Source organism: Oncorhynchus keta, chromosome 34, assembly GCF_023373465.1.
Source record: "Oncorhynchus keta strain PuntledgeMale-10-30-2019 chromosome 34, Oket_V2, whole genome shotgun sequence".
NCBI classification, from domain to species: domain Eukaryota; kingdom Metazoa; phylum Chordata; class Actinopteri; order Salmoniformes; family Salmonidae; genus Oncorhynchus; species Oncorhynchus keta.
Window position 1 is genome coordinate 50,660,397 of NC_068454.1, and position 18,907 is coordinate 50,679,303.

Here is an 18,907-nt window from a genome sequence, read left to right on the forward strand (position 1 = left end):
ACTTCGGCGATGTCATTTACAAAATAGCCTCCGACACTCTACTCAGCAAATTGGATGTAGTCTATCACAGTGCCATCCGTATATAATACCCACCACTACGATCTGTATGCTCTCGTTGGCTGGCCCTTGCTACATATTCGTCGCCTTACCCACTGACTCCAGGTCATCTATAAGTGTTTGCTAGGTTTGTTTGTTTGCCCGCCTTATCTCAGCTCACTGGTCACCATAGCAACACCCACCCGTAGCATGCGCTCCAGCAGGTATATTTCACTGGTCATCCCCAAACCCAACATCTAATTTGCCCGCCTTTCCCTCCAGTTCTATGCTGCCAATGACTGGAACAAATTGCAAAAGTCACTGAAGTTGGAGACTTATATCTCCCTCACTAATAGCATCAGCTGTCAGAGCAGCTTACCGATCACTGCACCTGTACACAGCACATCTGTAAATAGTCCACCCAACTACCTCGTCCTCATATTGTTATTGTTTTTGCTCAATTGCACATCATCATCTGCACATCTATCACCCCAGTGTTAATGCTAAATTGTAATTATTTCGCCACTATGCCCTATTTATTGCCTTACCTTTTTAAAAATTTGTTTTACCTTTATTTAACCAGGCAAGTCAGTTAAGAACATATTCTTATTTTCAATGACGGCCTGGGAACAGTGGGTTAACTGCCTGTTCAGGGGCAGAACTACAGATTTGTACCTTGTCAGCTCGAGGGTTTGAACTCGCAACCTTCCGGTTACTAGTCCAACGCGCTAACCTACCTAATCTTACTACATTTGAACACACTGTATATAGATTTTTCTATTGTGTTATTGACTGTACGTGTGTAACTCTGTGTTGTTGTTTTTGTTGCACTGCTTTGCTTTATCTTGGCCAGGTCGCAGTTTTAAATGAGAACTTGTTCTCAATTGGCCTACCTAAATCTCCATCTCCTCTAACCAAAGCTAATTGTATGAATTTCTTTTCTATTAATAATGTAAAATTAACAGCCATACAGAAAGACTCATGTGAAGGTGAAATTACAGAGGAGGAACTTCTTGATGCAGTTAAAGCTTTTAAGTCCGGGAAAACTCCACGGCTGGACAGCATACCAGTTAAGGTATACCAAACCTTTTTTGATATACTCAGAGGACCATTATTAGCATGTTTTAACCACTCTTGTAAAAATAGTAGATTATCAGACACTCAACAATAAGTTCTGATTTCATTTTTACTGAAACAGGATACAAGTGGGAAATATAAAGATCCAGTCTGTCACGACTTCCGCCGAAGTTGGCTCCCCCTGCCTGTTCGGGCGGTGCTCGGCGGTCGTAGTCGTCACCGGCCTACTATCCGCCACCGATCCCTTTTTCGTTTTCTGTTTGTTTTGTCTTATTAGTTGCACCTGTGTCTTTTGTGTTTGCTTGATGGGCTTCCTTATTTATAGCTAGGCTACCCGCCCTTGTTTTGTGCGGGATTACTCTTATGTTACATGTGTATGATTTTTGGTGTTCGTGCTCCGGACCTGGTACCCTGTGTGTTTGGGTTGGTCCACATTTTTCCATGCCCTGTGTTGTGGGCATTGTTTTCGGTGCAATATTAAAGGGCACTTCTTCCTGTGGAACTATATGCTCTCTGCGCCTGATTCTTCCACACGCACCTAGTTTCCCGTGGCACAGTCCAATACAAAAATTGGAGGCCCCTTACACTTCAGTGTTGTGATGCAAACAGTTGAGCAAAATATATAGGGTATATAATTAAAAAGGTATTGTCTGACATTATTTATTCTAATCAGACAGGTTTTTTACATGGACGATACATTGGCAATAAAATAAGCAAATACTGGAAACAATAGAACACTAGGAAAAATCTGTGAAACCAGGCCTGCTGTTCATAGCGGGCTTTCGATAAAGTATGACTGGAGTTTTTATATAAATGCCTGGAACATTTGAACTTGTCTGTCAGCCCTGCATTAAACAAGAAAATGGTGATGAAAAAAAAAGTATACCAGTTTCATTTAAGAACCAAATAGAGTGCCATATAGCAAAATAGTTGAGAAGAGAATTTATTTACCCCCTTTTCTCCCCAATGTCATGGTATCCAATTGGTAGTTACAGTCTTTCCCCATCGCTGCAACTCCCGTACAGACTCGGGAGAGACGAAGATCGAGAGCTGTGCGTCCTCCGAAACACAACCCAGCACCGCACTGCTTCTTGACACAACTTTAATCTGGAAGCCAGACGCAGAGGAAACACCATACACCTGGCGACCGTGTCAGCGTGCATTGAGCCCGGCCCGCAACAGGAGTCGCTAGTGCGTGATGGGACAAGAACATCCCTGCCGGCCAAAACCTCCCCTAACCCGGACGACACTGGGCCAGTTGTGCATCTCCCTATTGTGGCCGGCTGCGACAGGGCGTGGACTCGAACCAGGATCTCTAGTGGCACAGCGCTGCAGTGCCTTAGACCACTGCGCCACTCGGGAGGCCCGGGAATAGATTTTTGACATACAGATTCCATGGCACATGGTTCATGAACTGATACGCAAAAAGACACTGGATTCAAAACTTTGAATTATTCCATTTAAATTATTATACAGAATTCTTGCAACCAACATAATGTTATTCATATGGGGGATACAACCTTCCCAGCTCTGCATATTTTGCTGCGAAGATGCAGAATCATTAGATCATTTGTTTTGGTACTGTTTTGGTACTGCTTGGTTTTGGTCAAAGGTCCAAGAATGGCTGAAGAATTATCTACCTGGAGCAAACCCTGCAGATAGCACTACTGGGCGATCGAAAAGTCATACTCAAATCAATTAATAATATAATAATACTTTTAGCAAAAACAATTATTTTCAAAGTACAATCTGTGGGAACATTGAGAATAGAAAGGTTCAGAACTTTTGTGAAATATCATAGCACAGTTGAAAAATATATGGCAAATAGAAATCCAGTATGGATGGCGTTAAGAGATAGATGGGAGGCGATGAATGGAGCTGAAGGTTGGGACTAATAACAACAAGATAACTAATGTAAAACATACCGTGCCCGTGAAACGTATATAGGTTAAGAACTTTTTTGAAAGATATGGCAAATAGAAATCAAATCGGATGAACATCATAAATATATGGGAGAGTTTGAGGGTAGAGGAAGGACAAGAGTTTAAAACAAACAAAATAAAACTATTGTAAAATAGACTGTGTCCATAAAATGTATATAATATGTATACACTGGAAATACAGGCCTAATCGTTGTTGTTCACTAGTTTGCTCCAATTGGGGTAGGGGTGGTCGGGTTGGAGGTTAATAAAGGAAATATAACAACAACAAAGAAGATATGTATATATATGTATGTACATGTATATATATATATACATTTTATATATATATATATATATATATATATATATATATATATATATATATATATGTATATATACAGTTGAAGTCAGAAGTTTACATACACCATTTAAACTCAGTTTTTCACCATTCCTGACATTTAATTCTAGTAAAAATTCTCTGTCCTTAGGTCAGTTAGGATCACCACTTCATTTTAAAAATGTGAAATGTCAGAATAATAGTAGAGAGAATTATTTATTTAAGCTTTTATTTATTTCATCACATTCCCAGTGGGTCAGAAGTTTACATACGCTCAATTTGTATTTGGTAGCATTGCCTTTAAATTGTTTAACTTGGGTCAAACATTTCAGGTAGCCCTCCACAAGCTTCCCACAAATGGTGTGGATGAATTATGGCCCATTCCTCCTGACAGAGTAACTGTAGCTGTAACTGAGTCAGGTTTGTAGGCCTCCTTGCTCGCACACACTTTTTCAGTTCTGCCCATCTATAGGATTGAGGTCAGGGCTTTGTGATGGCCACTCCAATACCTTGACTTTGTTGTCCATAAGCCATTTTGTCACAGCTTGGGGTCATTGTCCATTTGGAAGACTCACTTGCGACCAAGCTTTAACTTGATGCATAGGCTGAAATCCCAGGGGGGACTGTCTGTAATGTACATAAAGAAAGGCTGGACAGTCTTCAGGGAAAATATCTGCCATCAATTTGTTGGATCCATTGAAACCCGCAAACATATATTTGTTTATTTTGTTCAGAAGAGTGTATAGCAGTGGTTCTCAACTTTTTTGGGTACTGGAACCCCTGCATATTTTGAGGGAAGGCGGGCAAGGTTTTGAGTGGTCCTCATATATTATATGTAAAGTTACTGGAATCCTTGTGGTGCTGAATACGTTCATTACACTTTTTTATTTCACGGACCCTTGCAATTACACCAGGGACCCGTTTGAGAACAAATTATATTTGTTCTTTTGTTTAGTAGTTTTCTGTTTTTAGTACATGACAGTACACTTACTAATGATTTATCTTATGTTATTTAATTTAAAATAGCATACTTTGTGACATACTTGTCCATAGCTGCTGTTTGAAGAGTTGAGACACTGAACAAAAAATAAGTATTTTTGAAGGATATTTTTGGTTGATTTATTTAGGTTATTCATTGAAATAGTTATTTCACTTTTAGACTGTACTTATTCTGAGCTTGTTGTTCTTGTAAAGATATTGTAGTCGACTCAGGCCAGTGGCACATATTTAATGACTATATAAATGTATCAGAAAAAGTACAATTAAAAAGGTAAATTCAATACGGAGACCACTTTGTGAAGGTTCTCAATGGCTATTCATTTCGATGAGATGGCACCATGCTCATTGTATTTACGAAAACTGCACCCATACACAGTGTACAGTACCATTACCACCTACTGGCCTTTCTTGCTATTGCTGGTTGTAAATACAAATACTTAATGGACTGATAAGGAACACTGATATAAGTATAAATAGTAGTAGTATTATAATGATTTTGTCATGCCCTGACCATAGAGAGCTGTTTATTCTCTATGTTGGTTGGTTCGGGGTGTGATGTAGGGTGTGTTATCTAGGGGAATTGTATTTCTATGGTGGCCTTATATGGTTCCCAATCAGAGGCAGCTGTTTATCGTTGTCTCTTATTGGGGATCATATTTAGGTAGCCATTTTCCCCATTGTGATTGGTGGGATCTTGACTATGTTTGTGTGTAGTTGCTTTCTGCACTGCATGTAGCTTCACGTTTTGTTTATTCGCTTTGTTTTTTGTGCTTTAAGTTTCTCTTCTAATAAAAGGATGGAAACATGCCACGCTGCATCTTGGTCCACTCATTTCAATGAGCGTGACAGATTTAAACGTTTGAACAAGTTGGGACAACCCTACTGTGCCTATCAATTATCCAGTTGTAGCAATTATGGTTCCCCAATATACATTTAACATATTACAATGTAGGCTATGTGTTACAGCACTACTTTTGGAGTCCCCCCCAGGAATTGCTCTTGAGAAAATTTTATGTAACTGTCCCCTCCAAAGTTCATATCAGATTTTCACCCCTGGACTAATGTCTTGAGATTTTGCTTCAATATAACCACATAATTTCCCCTCCTCATGATGCCATCTATTTTGTGAAGTGCACCTTTCCCCCTGCAGCAAAGCACCCCCACAACATGATGCTGCCACCTCCGTGCATCACGGTTGGGACGGTGTTCTTCGGCTTGCAAGCATCCCCCTATTTACACCAAACATAACTATGGTCATTATGGCCAAACAGTCCTATTTTTGTTTCGTCAGACCAGAGGACATTTCTCCAAAAAGTACGATCTTTGTCCCCATGTGCAGTTACAAACCGTAGTCAGGCTTTTTATGGCGGTTTGGGAGCAGTGGCTACTTCATTGCTGTCGATATAGGACTCGTTTTACTGTGGATATAGATACTTTTGTACCTGTTTCCTCCAGCATCTTCACAAGATCCTTTGCTGCTGTTCAGGGATTGATTTACTTTTCCCACCAAAGTACGTTCATCTCTAGGAGACAGAACACATCTCCTTCCTGAGTGGTATGACAGCTGCGTGGTCCCATGGTGTTTATACTTGCATACTATTGTTTGTACAGATGAATGTGGTACCTTCAGGCGTTTGGAAATTGCTCCCAAGGATGAACCAGACTTGTGGAGGTCTACAATTTTTGATCTGGGGTCTTGGCTGATCTCTTTTGATTTTTCCATGATGTCAAGCAAAGTGGCAGTGAGTTTGAAGGTAGGCCTTGAAGTACACCTCCACTTGACTCAAATGATGTCAATTAGCCTATCAGAAGCTCCTAAAACCATGACATCATTTTCTGGAATTTTCCAAGCTGATTAAAGGCACAGTCAACTTAGTGTATGTAAACTTCTGACCCACTGGAATTGTTATACAGTGAATTATAAGTGAAATAACCTGCCTGTAAACAATTTTTGGAAAAATGATTTGTCATGCACAAAGTAGATGTCCTAACCGACTTGCCAAAACTATAGTTTGTTAACAAGACATTTGTGGAGTGGTTGAAAAAACAGTTTTAATGACCCTAAGTGTATGTAAACTTCTGACTTCAACTCTACGTGTATATATATATGCCTGCTGTGCTAGTGGGAGGCAGGGTTAACTGGTCCTTCGCCCACCCCCTGCTGGGCACTGTTTTCCTGCAGTTCTGTTAACGACGGGGTGAGGGCAGGTGTTCGGCAAGCAGGAGCAAAGGACACTGTCTACTGGTGTCGCTCCCGCTAGCCAACAAGGAGGACCAGGAGTTGGAACCGGTTCAGGGAATCGGAACAAAAGTGATCAATGCGGTTCTGGAATAGAACCATTTTTTAAATAACTTTATTTTACGCTCCAGGTATTTTTTTCTAGAACCACAAAAAAAAATGAAACAAAGCGTCTATGCAAAGCCCTCAAACTTATACCAGCATCCGCCTGCAAGCAGAAAATCTTTGCCAATGGGTGTGTGTGTTTAGGCTACCTATCACTCCCCCCTCTGAAGCATAAGCTACTGTAATGACATTAGAAGTGTGAGAAGATAGAGAAACTTTTAATTAGCTAGAGAATGGAGCAACTTTTTCAATAATACAAATTATAAATTGGTGCTCACATCAGATACTAACTGGTTTTCTGATCCACGCCCCTACATTTTTATAGATCTGTAATCCGTCATGTGAAATTCATAGATTAGGGCCTAATGAATTTATTTCAATGGACTGATTTCCTTATTATCCGTAACTCGGTAGAATCTTAAATTCTGCATGTTGTGTTTATTTTTGTTCAGTGTAGGTATTATAGCTAGCAAATATGTAGTTATTTTCTAGAAACAGTAGTCAGATGAAAGCCATTGCAAAAATCCAAGGACACAACATTTCCCTTCTCACGAGCACAAAAGGCAGCCTGTGGTTGAGCTATGCCACAGAACAATCATTTGCAACTTCAAGTGATTTTAATTTACACTGTCTTGCCTTATAGAAATATGTTGACAGACTGATAAATGTGTGGCTGTCTTACTCAAGTCATCACTATGGCCATCTTATTAGGCCCTCAATGTATTACCAGCGACAACCCCTGGACAAAGTTTGCCATTGCAGTGTGAAAAAAATAATATCCAAACAGTAAAATTGTACTTTATTTCCAAGTTGGACCAGCAAATAATTGTGCTAGGGGTACAGTGAACAGCTGTCTCAACTACATGGTTCAAGCAAAAGGGCCTTGCTGACAAGAAATACAAGTACTCATCTTACTGATGCCGGGGGGGGTTATTGCTTGGAACAAAAATGGGAATCTTAAAAGGCTGTGACTTGGGATGTCATTAAAAGGCTTGTCCACTATTTTCCCCACATACACAGACTGGCATCCTAAAGATTGTCATACAAAAATAACTAAACAAACTAGATTTTTAAAAAGTGTTTCTCTTTCTTAATGATCATGATCTACTGAACCACATACAAATACATTAGGGGATTTTTGCACTGAGTGGGAGAGATCAGTGCACTCTTTAACAGAGACTAGTCAGTCTCACCACTGCCCCATCACCACATTCCCTCCATGGCTTACCTGGCTCAGCACAGGAAGGCACATTCATCCACAAACCCCTCACCCACATGTAGGTATTTAACACAGATCCCTCTGGTGCAGACCAACAAGATCAACCTTCCCCTGCCTGAGGATACATCAACTCTCCTGCTTGTCTTTGACCAGCAGGACTGTGTGCTGCCCGCCGCTGGCGACCATCAGTACTATGCGGTTCTCCAGCTGCTTGCCCGTCATCTCTACAGGGCTCCATTCATCATCCTCCTCACCCGTGCCAAGCTGGAGGTTAGTGCCCATACCCCAGGCATACACAGACCCTGCAATAAACACACATCAGTGGACCATATACAGACAACGGCCTTGGAGTCATTCCTATCACAATTACACACAATGTAGACATTCACAACATCAGCAGGAGATTCTTTTTTATGAACCAAAAATACACTAGCTATGACCTCACCTTGTTTGGTGACAGCGTAGCTGACCGATGCCCCACATGCCACCACCTGGGCTTCATCCAGTCCTTCCACAGGCGTGGGCTCGCTCTTCTCCTCTGCCCCCTGGCCCAGACCCAGACGCCCATACTCCGCCCGACCCAGGCTGTACACCTTCCCTATAGGACAGAGAAGGAGCCATCACTATCTTCCCAATTTGTGCTGCACTATGCAGTTGACAGATTCTTGAACAGTCCAAGTTCTAACATGGTTGATCTGATCAAGAGAGTTGAAAATAAAAGATGGGCCCCGATGCGCTTACCGGCAGAGTCGAGGCAGACTGTGTGGTGCTGTCCCCCTGAGAAGCCAATCCAGTTAATGGTGGAGTTTTTGAAGGTGGTAAGTTTTATTGGAACGAAGCATGTGTCGATGAGTTTGGTCCCTGGAAACATTAGTACAGGAGGTCAATTGGTACTGTGTGACTCGCCAACACACCCAACTGCAATTCTAGAGCAGATTAGAGACTCAGTGTGCATAAATAACCAGGTTTCCAGCCAACCTTTTTATGCAAATAAAGTAAGTCTCTTTTTTTGAAATGCTGATGGAAATGCCTTTATGCACAGGCATATATTGACATTAACAACAAAGTAAAAAATGTGCATATTTCTTAATGCAGATTTTAAACAATGAAAATCTGTTGCCAATTGGATGAAAACCTAGCTATAGTTGATGAATTAAGCTCAAATTGGAGGACAAACCAAGTTCTGTTACAGTATTTCTGAAGGTCGTTGAATATATTTTTATCTTATGCTCACCAAGCTGATGGTAGTTTGACAGTCCAAATCCGTAGACGTGGCCTTCTTTTGACACAGCAATGGTCATATAAGCCCCACAGAAGGTATCTGTGAAGTGAACTTTGCCTCTAGACTGGACCTTCACAATCTGAGGTATCAGCAACCGCACTGTAATCATACAGAAACACATGTCCTGACTGTCACCCATAGCAGTCAACACAGAGAATGGTAGATATCCATCCATCATTTGAGTGCTCACACCCAAACTGCAGCTGAATAAATACCGTGTCAGAGGTAAATGGTTTCAGTTGGTACATACACAGCCCTTTCCTGCCCCCTCGGTTGGCAAAGAGCTCTGGCACCCTTCCCAGCTGCCCCTGCTCTCCGCAGCCTGATGTGTAGAGGTCACCGCTTGCGGTCAGCATCACCAAGTGGTCATTACCTGAGGGTCAGAGGTCATGAATATGGTCTTATAACCAGAAACGATATGGTACAAAGCTCAGATGTAGGACAAACATGCCTCTGACCTGCAGAAGGAATCACGTCAGTTCTAATCATTATATTTTTATTGAACGTGGTCCAGACCTCCGGGGAAGCAGAACTTATGCAGAGAAACCTTAAAGAAGGTTAGGGACAGAGCCCCAATTTCTCACCTGATGCTATTTTCATCACAGGCCCTTTCATGGGGACCTTGACAGGCATAGTAACCTTCTTCATAGGCTCTAGTAGACCAATGACTCCGCTGTTATCCTTATGCAAATGGGACAATGTGTGAAATTAGTGAGAATTGCAGGTTCTCTGAATTTGTTATATGATAGAGATGGCATATGCTGTTGCTATTGTTTATTATCTGTTACTTTATTCCTAGTTATACAATGCATGTACATATCTACCTCGTACCCCTGCACATCGACTCGGTATATGAACCCTGTGTATATAACCAAGTTATCACTCAGTGTATTTATTACATGTATTAATGTCTTATTTTTCCATTTCCTTTCTCTGCATTGTTGAGAAAAGCCCATAAGCATTTAACTGTTAGTCCACACCTGTTTACGAAGCATGTCACAAATAAAATTGTATTCTATTTGATTAGTTAAAGGCAGATGCAATGAAAGTCAATGGCAAGTCCATTTAAGATTATTTGAGTAACATAAACAGTTTCCAGGGAGTTTGACAGCGGTTAAACCCTGTCCCCTACTCACCCTGAAAGAGCCCCAGATGTATACTGTGCCGTCGTCTGCGAGTGCAGCTGTGTGACTGTCTCCAGCAGACACCTGAACCACCCTCTCGTCCAGGGCCACCTTTCCTGGCACCATCTCGGAGCCCTCCTCTGTAGTCTCTCGACCCAGAGCACCCTCGTCATTGCAGCCAAACGTGTAGATCTACACCAGTGACAAGCATCTTGTTACTAAGCAGTCATATATCCTTAAGATACGGTTTCTCAGCCACAGGTTAATCTTAGTCGAGGGCGTATATTCAAAAAGTGTCTCCCAAGTAGGAGTGCTGATCTGGGATCAGTTTTACCTTTTAAAATAAGACATCCTAGATCAGCACTCTTACTATGAGCCAGTGTTAATTTTGGCAGCCATTTTAGATTTAGCCAACAGGCGTTTTAATAATTTCCTCTTTTGTAGTTGGTCACATATTCATATTTACCTCCAACTTCAACAATGTTCACATTAAGATAGGCCTATTTGGACAAGGCTACAATTCCCACATAGCTGGCAACATTGCTCGTAGCAGATAACAAAAGTCAGCCATTATTTATAATAGACTATAAAGCCTTGGCTACTAGTAAAAGTCATTGGGGCCATACAGCTCAGATTTTCTAAATAACAGTGAATCACCCCCCTTTACTTTCCTTTTTTATTTATTTTTTTAAATAGGAGAACCGGAGCTTTCCAACAATGCCAAAACAAATAATTTACTCCTAATATTTCAGCAAATAGCCCTAGTATTTCCAATCAGATAAAAGCAACCGTACTCGCATTTCCCGCACGCAAGAGCGTCAACAGATGAATAACAGCGAACATGGTAATAGATCTTCTGATGTGATCAAAGCAAAAATAGCCTATATGAAAGTGAGAGAGTAAACATTATTGGTTCTAGTTGAGGTTAGTTACAATTTAAGTGTCCTGGCTGCACATCAGTTCAAAAGAGTGACGACCTCCTAGTAGCTGTGTGTGTGGTAGAGCCAGACAGATCAGCCAGTGGAACTGAAAGACCACTGAGAGGATCGCATTATATTCCAAAGGCATGTAATATGCTTATGACAGGACACACATGGCTAAAAAGGAACTTCATGTGAAATTATGTCAATTAGTATCACGTGGAATTCTCATCTCTTTACATTTGTCAACTAAAATATAATAATTTCTAATAATTATAGTTTTCAGGGCATTTCATCTCGTTATCGTCATTTGTTTGCGTCAGGAAAAAGACAAGTATTTTTCATCATTGATGAAATAAACAGCTCTGAGCCAATTCATGAATACAGGGCCTGAACTAAAAAGCATTTCCAATAGATATTCTCAATCGAGCATTTTTTTCCTCCCACCTTAAATTTAACAAGTTGAGAACAAGTTCTCATTTACAACTGCGACCTGGCCAAGATAAAACAAAGCAGCACGACAAAAACAGAGTTAAACATGGGAACAAAACGTACAGTCAATAACATCTGTATACAGTGTGTGCAAATGAAGTAAGGAGGTAAGGCAATAAATAGGCCAATAGTGGCAAAGTAATTACAATTTAACAATTGACACTGGAGTGATATATACAAAGATGAGGATGTGCAAGTAGAAATACTGGTGTGCAAAAGAGTAGAAAAACAAACACAAATATGGGATGAGACGGGTAGTTGGTTGGATGGGTTATTTACAGATGGGCGTTATACAGCTGCAGCGATCGGTAAGCTGCTCTGACAGCTGATGCTTAAAGTTAACGAGGGAGATAAGTCTCAAACTTCAGTGATTTAAAAAAAAAAAAAAAGACCAGTAGCATGGTTAATCTGGATTTATGAAATTGGATGCTGTATCTTGAGACAGTTGATCTGCCACCTTCACTCACATATCCAGTGTCACTGAGACAGACTGTGTGCATGCCCCCCGCCGCCACCTGCACCACACCCTCAGGCAGGGTCACCAGGGCCGGCCTCTTCCTCTCCATGATGTCCTCACCCAGACCCAGCTGTCCTACGTCCCCTTGGCCCAGCACTAGAACCAGACCCTTCTCCTGCCCATGGCTGCTGTGGGAAACTGACACCAACAGTATTATTTAATACAAACTTTAGTATCTTTATGAAAATGGCACAATTAACAAGCACAGATGCTAATGATGATTATATTTCAAAGGACTCATACTAGGGGTGTGTTTAAGTGGGCGGCTTGACAATGAGATTGAACATCTAACAATAGACTTCATATTGGCTTAATGGAGTCAAGCCAGTGGCTTACCTTTAACTTTCTTAGGATCCTTTACTTCCTCTGGTTTACTTTCCTTCGGTCTCTTAGGAGCCTTCTTTGCAGACATGGCTACAACAGACCCTGCACAAAACACACAACTCGTGTGAGAAGATTTGAGGGGGAAACAAGCCTGTAGGAACAGAAAATGAAGACTGCATTTAATATAGCAAATAATTGTTTTAGGAAGGTTATTAGAGGAAGCACCATTCTAGATAAATTCCAATTCTGGGGTACAGTAATATTGCTGCAGTAGGATATCAGCTACAAAGTGAAATGTCACCTATGGAAAAGGGCAGTGTGATTTGACTTGGAACAGATGTCAGGAATTGGCTATTATTCAGTCAACGGCTAGCCTAACAAATGTGGACAGCTGTTACAAGATGTACGTGCAGCGAGACTTGGACTAGAGTAGTATGCAACGTTACGATCGACAGGCGCAAACAATATAGCTAGTTGTTCCTGGCTGCAAACAACCATCATGTTAACTTTAGCCATGTGGTTGATACACTTGCCATGGACATCGTGACGGCTATAGCTCGTACTGCCATCAATTGTCGGTTCACTTGTTAGACTGGTGTATATGGTTATAGTAAAAACAGAACTTAGTCACATTGGTCAGCTAGCTTGTTAGCTAGAACTAAGCTAATGTTAGCATACAAGCGCCTGTGGTTGCAATGACAACGTTAGCTGGCTAAGTTACCAGTTGGCAATTGAGTTTGTTTAAACCAGAAAGTGTGCTAACGTATTCGCTATTTTACCAGCAAAGCTAACGCTAACTAGCTGCACTTTAAAACGGGAAGGTTAGGCTAGTTAACGTTAGCCAACTCCTGTTGGCAATGTTATCTGAAAGTTAGCTTGCTAGCTGATTCATTGGTACATGGATGAAAATATCCCGCCAAACGAATCCAAATAACTAACAGCTCGTGGTTATATTAAAAGATAACTCGTATATTCCGTTTTCACCAAGGGAAAATATTAAATAACGACATACTTGCCTGTACCGTGGATCACTGGTAGCTGACAGAGATGAAGCAACACTGGTTCAGTGTGCGTGTTACTGTAAGCTATCCCAGTCTGCAACTGCTCTACAAAGACCACGCGCCGTCAATTTTTTAAAGAGACAGTGGCGGTGTTAGAAATCTGTCGTGCCAATTACTGCACACCGTATGTACTATTTAGAACGCACTGTTTAGTAAAAACAAAAACAGTCTTAAACGTATGCATCAAATAGTATAGGTAGACTTGACAGAAATAGTAGCAAAAGGTCAATGTTGAACTTGCACACATATCAACTAAAAACAGTTTGACTGCAGAATCGATTATGCTGCATTGGCGGTCAGTCTGATCAAGGCGTTAAAGCTGTACTATACAGAAATCGCAGCGCTATTTCCTGGCTGCTAAACATCTAACAGTTCGAATACGTTTATGTGACAAACCAAGCACTTAAATCTAGTTTTTGATTATTTTACTTTGAGTTTTCTACATCAGCTTCAAACAGCTGAAAATACAATATTGTTTTTTGTTATGGAAAATATATTTCACAGCCGTTTAGCTGGTACCATGATTCTCTATACTAAACTTAACGGGAAGCATAGAAATAGCGCACATAACATAGATATACTGCTTCTTAGACTTATTTTGAATGAGTGACAGATCTATACCTCATATTTCTATGTGAATTTAGACAATTTGTCCCAAAAGTTACAGATTGCAGCTCCTTTTCTTTCCTAGACTAATTTCCTTCTTTCTTAGCATCCTTTCATTTCCTCTTTTCCTAACTTCCTTTCCTTCTTCCGTTCCTTTCCTTTCTACTGTGCGTTGTTGATGCCTGCCATAAAATAAAGGAAACACTTGAGTAAATTAGGGATACAAAGTATATTGAAAGCAGGTGCTTCTCTAAAGGAAGCTAGGAAAGGAAAGGAATCTAGGAAAGGAGAAATACAGAGAGTTAGGAAAGGAGACAGGGAAAGGGAGCGAGAAAAGGAAAGAAAGCTAGGAAAGGAGAAAAATAAAGGGATATAGAAAAGGAGGAACGGAAAAGGAGAGAGGAAAGGAAGAAAGGAATCTAAGAAAGAAAAGGAGGAGTACACATGTATGTGGTAGGGATTAAGGATCTAAACCTAGGCCAGCTAGTGACTAAGCCTACACGGCATAACCCTAAATATCCTTCAAAGTCAACTCTGATTGATTGTATTTTAATGAATACCTCTGAGAAATATGTTTCTACTGGTGTCTTCGCCCCAAGACATTAGTGACCATTGCCCAGTTGTGTGTGTTAGAGATGTGAGAATACAAAAATCTAAGCCTTGTGTCATCACAGACTAATTTAAAAAACTTCAGTGAACAGGCTTTTTTACACAATCTTTATTTTAGTGACCTTGATTGTATCTCAGCTGTCCCTGAACCAGATTTAGCTTTGAGCCTCATCAATACTATTGTGGAAAATCATAATCCCTTAAAAAAGATTCAGGTTTAAAGGTAGATCGAAAGAACACAGGCTTAGGCCCAGACTGGCAAGCTTTTAAGCAACCGAGGCATAGCCGCGGGAAGTAGGGGTGCTGACTGTGCTGTAGCACCCCTAAAAAACAATATACTGTACTAGCTATATTGATAAATGCTATATTTTATACAGTGGCAAGAAAAAGTATGTGAAACCTTTAGAAATACATGGATGTCTGCATAAATTGGTCATAAAATTTGATGTGAGCTTCATCTAGGTCACAACAATAGACAAACACAGTCTGCTTAAACTAATGACACACAAACAATTATACGTTTTCATGTCTTTATTGAACACACCGTGAAAACATTCACAGTGCAGGGTGGGAAAGTATGTGAAACCTTGGATTTAATAACTGGTTGACCCTCCTTTGGCAGCAATAACCTCAACCAAATGTTAGCTGTACAACAGTCAGGATGAATTTTAAAGAGAACCATTCCTCTTTACAAAACTTTTTTCAGTTCAGTAATATTCTTGGGATGTCTTGTTTGAACTACTCTCTTGAGGTCATCCAACAGCATCTCAATCGGGTTGAGGTCAGGACTCTGACTGGGCCACTCCAGAAGGCATATTTTATTTTGTTGAAGCCATTCTGTTGTTGATTTACTTCTGTGTTTTGGATTGTTGTCCTGTTGCATCACCCGATTTCTGTTGAGCTTCAATTGGCGGACAGATAGCCTAACATTCTTCTGCAAAATGTCTTGATAAACTTGGGATTTAATTTTTCCGTCAATGATAGCAAGCTGTCCAGGTCCGGAGGAAGCAAAGCAGCCCCAAACCATGAAGCTCCATCCACTATACTTCACAGTAGGGATGAGGTTTTGATGTTGGTGTGCTATGCTTTTTTTCTCTCCACACATAGTGTTGTGTGTTCCTTCCAAACAACTCAACTGTAGTTTCACTGTCCACAGAATAATTTGCCAGTAGCGCTGTGGAACATCCAGTTGCACTTTTGCAAACTTCAGACGTGCGGCAATGTTTTTTTTTAACAGGAGTGGCTTCTTCCGTGGTGCCCCACCATGAACACCATTCTTGTTTAGTGTTTTGCGTATCGTAGACTCGTCAACAGAGATGTTGGCATGTTCCAGAGATTTCTGGAGCTGACACTCTAGGATTCTTCTTAACCTCATTGAGCATTCTGCGCTGTGCTCTTGCAGTCATCTTTGCAGGAAGGCCACTCCTAAGGAGAGTAGCAACAGTGCTGAACTTTCTCCATTTATGGACAATTTGTCTTACTGTGGACTGATGAACATCAAGGCTTTCAGATGTACTTTTGTAACCCTTTCTATATTTATGCAAGTAAACTTCTGAGATCTCTTTTGTTTGAGGCATGGTTTACATCAGGCAATGCTTCTTGTGAATAGCAAACTCAAATTTTGTGAGTGTTTTTTATAGGGCAAGGCAGCTCTAACCAACATCTCCACTCTCGTCTCATTGATTGGACTCCAGGTTAGCTGACTCCTGACTCCAATTAGCTTTTGGAAAAGTCATTAAACTATATCACCTCCACCCTACCTGACACCCTAGACCCACTCCAATTTGCTTAGGGGGCTAGGATTAGTCTGTTATATCTGGTGTAATTGTCCTGTCTTATCTGGTGTCCAGCGAGAATTTAAGTATGCTCCCTCTAATTCTCTCTCACTCCCTCCCCTCCCAGAGGACCTGAGTTCTAGGACCATGCCCCAGGACTACCTGGCCTGATGACTCCTGGCTGTTCCCAGTCCACCTGGTCGTGCTGCTGCTCCAGTTTCAACTGTTCTGCCTGTGGCTAGGGAACCTGACCTGTTCACAAGACCTGCTACCTTGTACCTGCTCTCTCTCTCTCCCTCTCTCTCACACCTGCTGTCTCGACCTCTGAATGCTTGACTATGAAAAGCCAACTGACATTTACTCCTGAGGTACTGGCCTGTTGCCCCCTCTACATTCACTGTGATTGTTCTTCAAGATGTTAAAACATTCATAGATCACCAGCAGGGTCAAATAATAATCTGGCCTTAATGGCCATGTACTCTTATAATCTCCACCCGGCACAGCCAGAGGAGGATTGGCCACCCCTCAGAGCCTGGTTCCTCTCTAGGTTTATTCCTAGGTTCCTGCATTTCTAGGGAGTTTTTCCTAGCCACCATGCATCTACATCTGAATTGCTTGCTGTTTGGGGTTTTAGGCTGGGTTTCTATATAGCAATTTGTGATATCTGCTGATGTAAAAAGGACTTTATAAATAAATGTGATTGATTTGTTATTGTTTCTACTGCTGATTGCCACTTTAAGCATTACGATTGTCGTAAGAAATATCGTTATTTACGATGCAACCTTTTAAGTGTTTCCCAAACAAGCACTTAGAGTGAACCTGTAAGAGCGACAGCTAATAGCGTCGTTGGAGGCATGTTCGGTTTTTCAGCTGATTCTGTTGGGGGAGCTGCCCAGTTCATTGGTACTGAAATAGATGCCACTTGCGTCATAAGCAAACACGACTAATAGCCCACATTTCATGTGAAATGCAGGCATGTACATTTCATAGACTTCTTTTTATGAATGAAAAAAAACAACACTAATCTACATTTGTGATGTAATGTTGATAGATTTTTTGGTCAGTCCTTTGGTCTGAAGTCCAAATTGAAGATTTTTGGTTCCAACAGCTGTGTCTTTGTGAGACGCAGTGTGGGTGAATGGATGATCTCCACATGTGTATTTCCCACCGTAAAGCTTGGAGGAGGTGGTGTTATGGTGTGGGGGTGCTTTGCTGGTGACACTGTCGGTGATTTATTTAGAATTCAAGGCACACTTAACCAGAATGGCTACACACATTCTGCAGCTATACGCCATCCTATTTGGTTTGGGCTTAGTGGGACTATATCATTTATTATTCAACAGGACAATGACCCAACACACCTACAGGCTGTGTAAGGGCCTGTGTAAGGACCAAGGAGAGTGATGGATTGCTCCATCAGATGACCTGGCCTCCAGAATCACCCAACCTCAACCCAATTGAGATGGATTGGGATGAGTTGGACTGCATAGTGAAGGAAAATCAGCCAACAAGTGCTCAGCATATGTGGGAACTCCTTCAAGACTATTGGAAAAGCCTTCCAGGTGAAGCAGGTTGAGAGAATGCCAAGAGTGTGCAAAGCTGTCATCAAGGCAAATGGTGGCTATTTGAAGAACCTCAAATATACAATATATTTAGATTAACACTTTTTTTTTGGTTACTACATGATTCCATGTTATTTCATAGTTTTGATGTCTTCACTATTATTCTACAATGTAGAAAATAGTAAAAAGAAAAAGAAAAAAAAGAAACATCCTCTCAATGTCAACTGCGTTTATTTTATTTTCTTAACATGTGTAAATATTTGTATGACATAACAAGATTCAACAAATGAAACATAAACTGAACAAGTTCCAAAGACATGTAACTAACAGACATTGAAAAATGTGTCCCTGAACAAAGGGACACAAAATCAAAAATAACAGTCAGTATCTGGTGTGGCCACCAGCTGCATTAAGTACTGCAGTGCATCTCCTCCTCATGGACTGCACCAGATTTGCCAGTTCTTGCTGTGAGATGTTACCCCATTACTCCACCAAGGCACCTGCAAGTGCCCGGACATTTCTGGGGGCAATAGCCCTAGCCCTCACCCTCCAATCCAACAGGTCCCAGACGTGCTCAATGGGATTGAGATCCGGGTTCTCCGCTGGCCACGGCAGAACACTGACATTCCTGTCTTGCAGGAAATCATGCACAGAATGAACAGTATGGCTGGTGGCATTGTCATGCTGGAGGGCCATGTCAG

General features: G+C 41.1%; 1 protein-coding gene across 4 annotated transcripts; it reads right to left on the minus strand.

Annotated features, from left to right (window-relative positions):
* Positions 1-7,497: 7,497 nt before the first annotated feature.
* On the minus strand, positions 7,498-13,957 carry LOC118367236 (regulator of chromosome condensation). 4 transcript variants are annotated; one of them, XM_035750450.2, is made up of 10 exons: positions 13,610-13,957; positions 12,606-12,695; positions 12,220-12,407; positions 10,353-10,532; positions 9,801-9,897; positions 9,467-9,589; positions 9,169-9,315; positions 8,676-8,795; positions 8,380-8,532; positions 7,498-8,236 (listed from the first exon to the last, which is right to left on the minus strand). In XM_035750450.2, exons 2-10 carry the CDS (start codon positions 12,679-12,681, stop codon positions 8,061-8,063), a joined length of 1,260 nt encoding a protein of 419 aa, XP_035606343.1. In that variant the 5' UTR covers positions 12,682-12,695; positions 13,610-13,957; the 3' UTR covers positions 7,498-8,060. The 4 variants fall into 4 exon arrangements, with proteins under 4 accessions (XP_035606343.1, XP_035606344.1, XP_035606341.1 ...); XM_035750451.2 differs by having other exon boundaries at positions 13,606-13,957; XM_035750448.2 differs by having other exon boundaries at positions 12,606-12,744; positions 13,610-13,956.
* Between the last annotated feature and the right edge of the window lie 4,950 nt (positions 13,958-18,907).

Bases quoted from the DNA above. Each gene is read 5' to 3' on its own strand.
- LOC118367236 (XM_035750450.2), bottom strand. From the start codon at position 12,681: ATGTCTGCAAAGAAGGCTCCTAAGAGACCGAAGGAAAGTAAACCAGAG. The intron at 10,533-12,219 runs GTGAGTGAAGGT...TCACTGGTGTAG, and splicing joins GTCTCAGTGACACTGGATAT to ATCTACACGTTTGGCTGCAA. The intron at 9,898-10,352 runs GTGAGTAGGGGA...CATTTGCATAAG, and splicing joins ACATCTGGGGCTCTTTCAGG to GATAACAGCGGAGTCATTGG.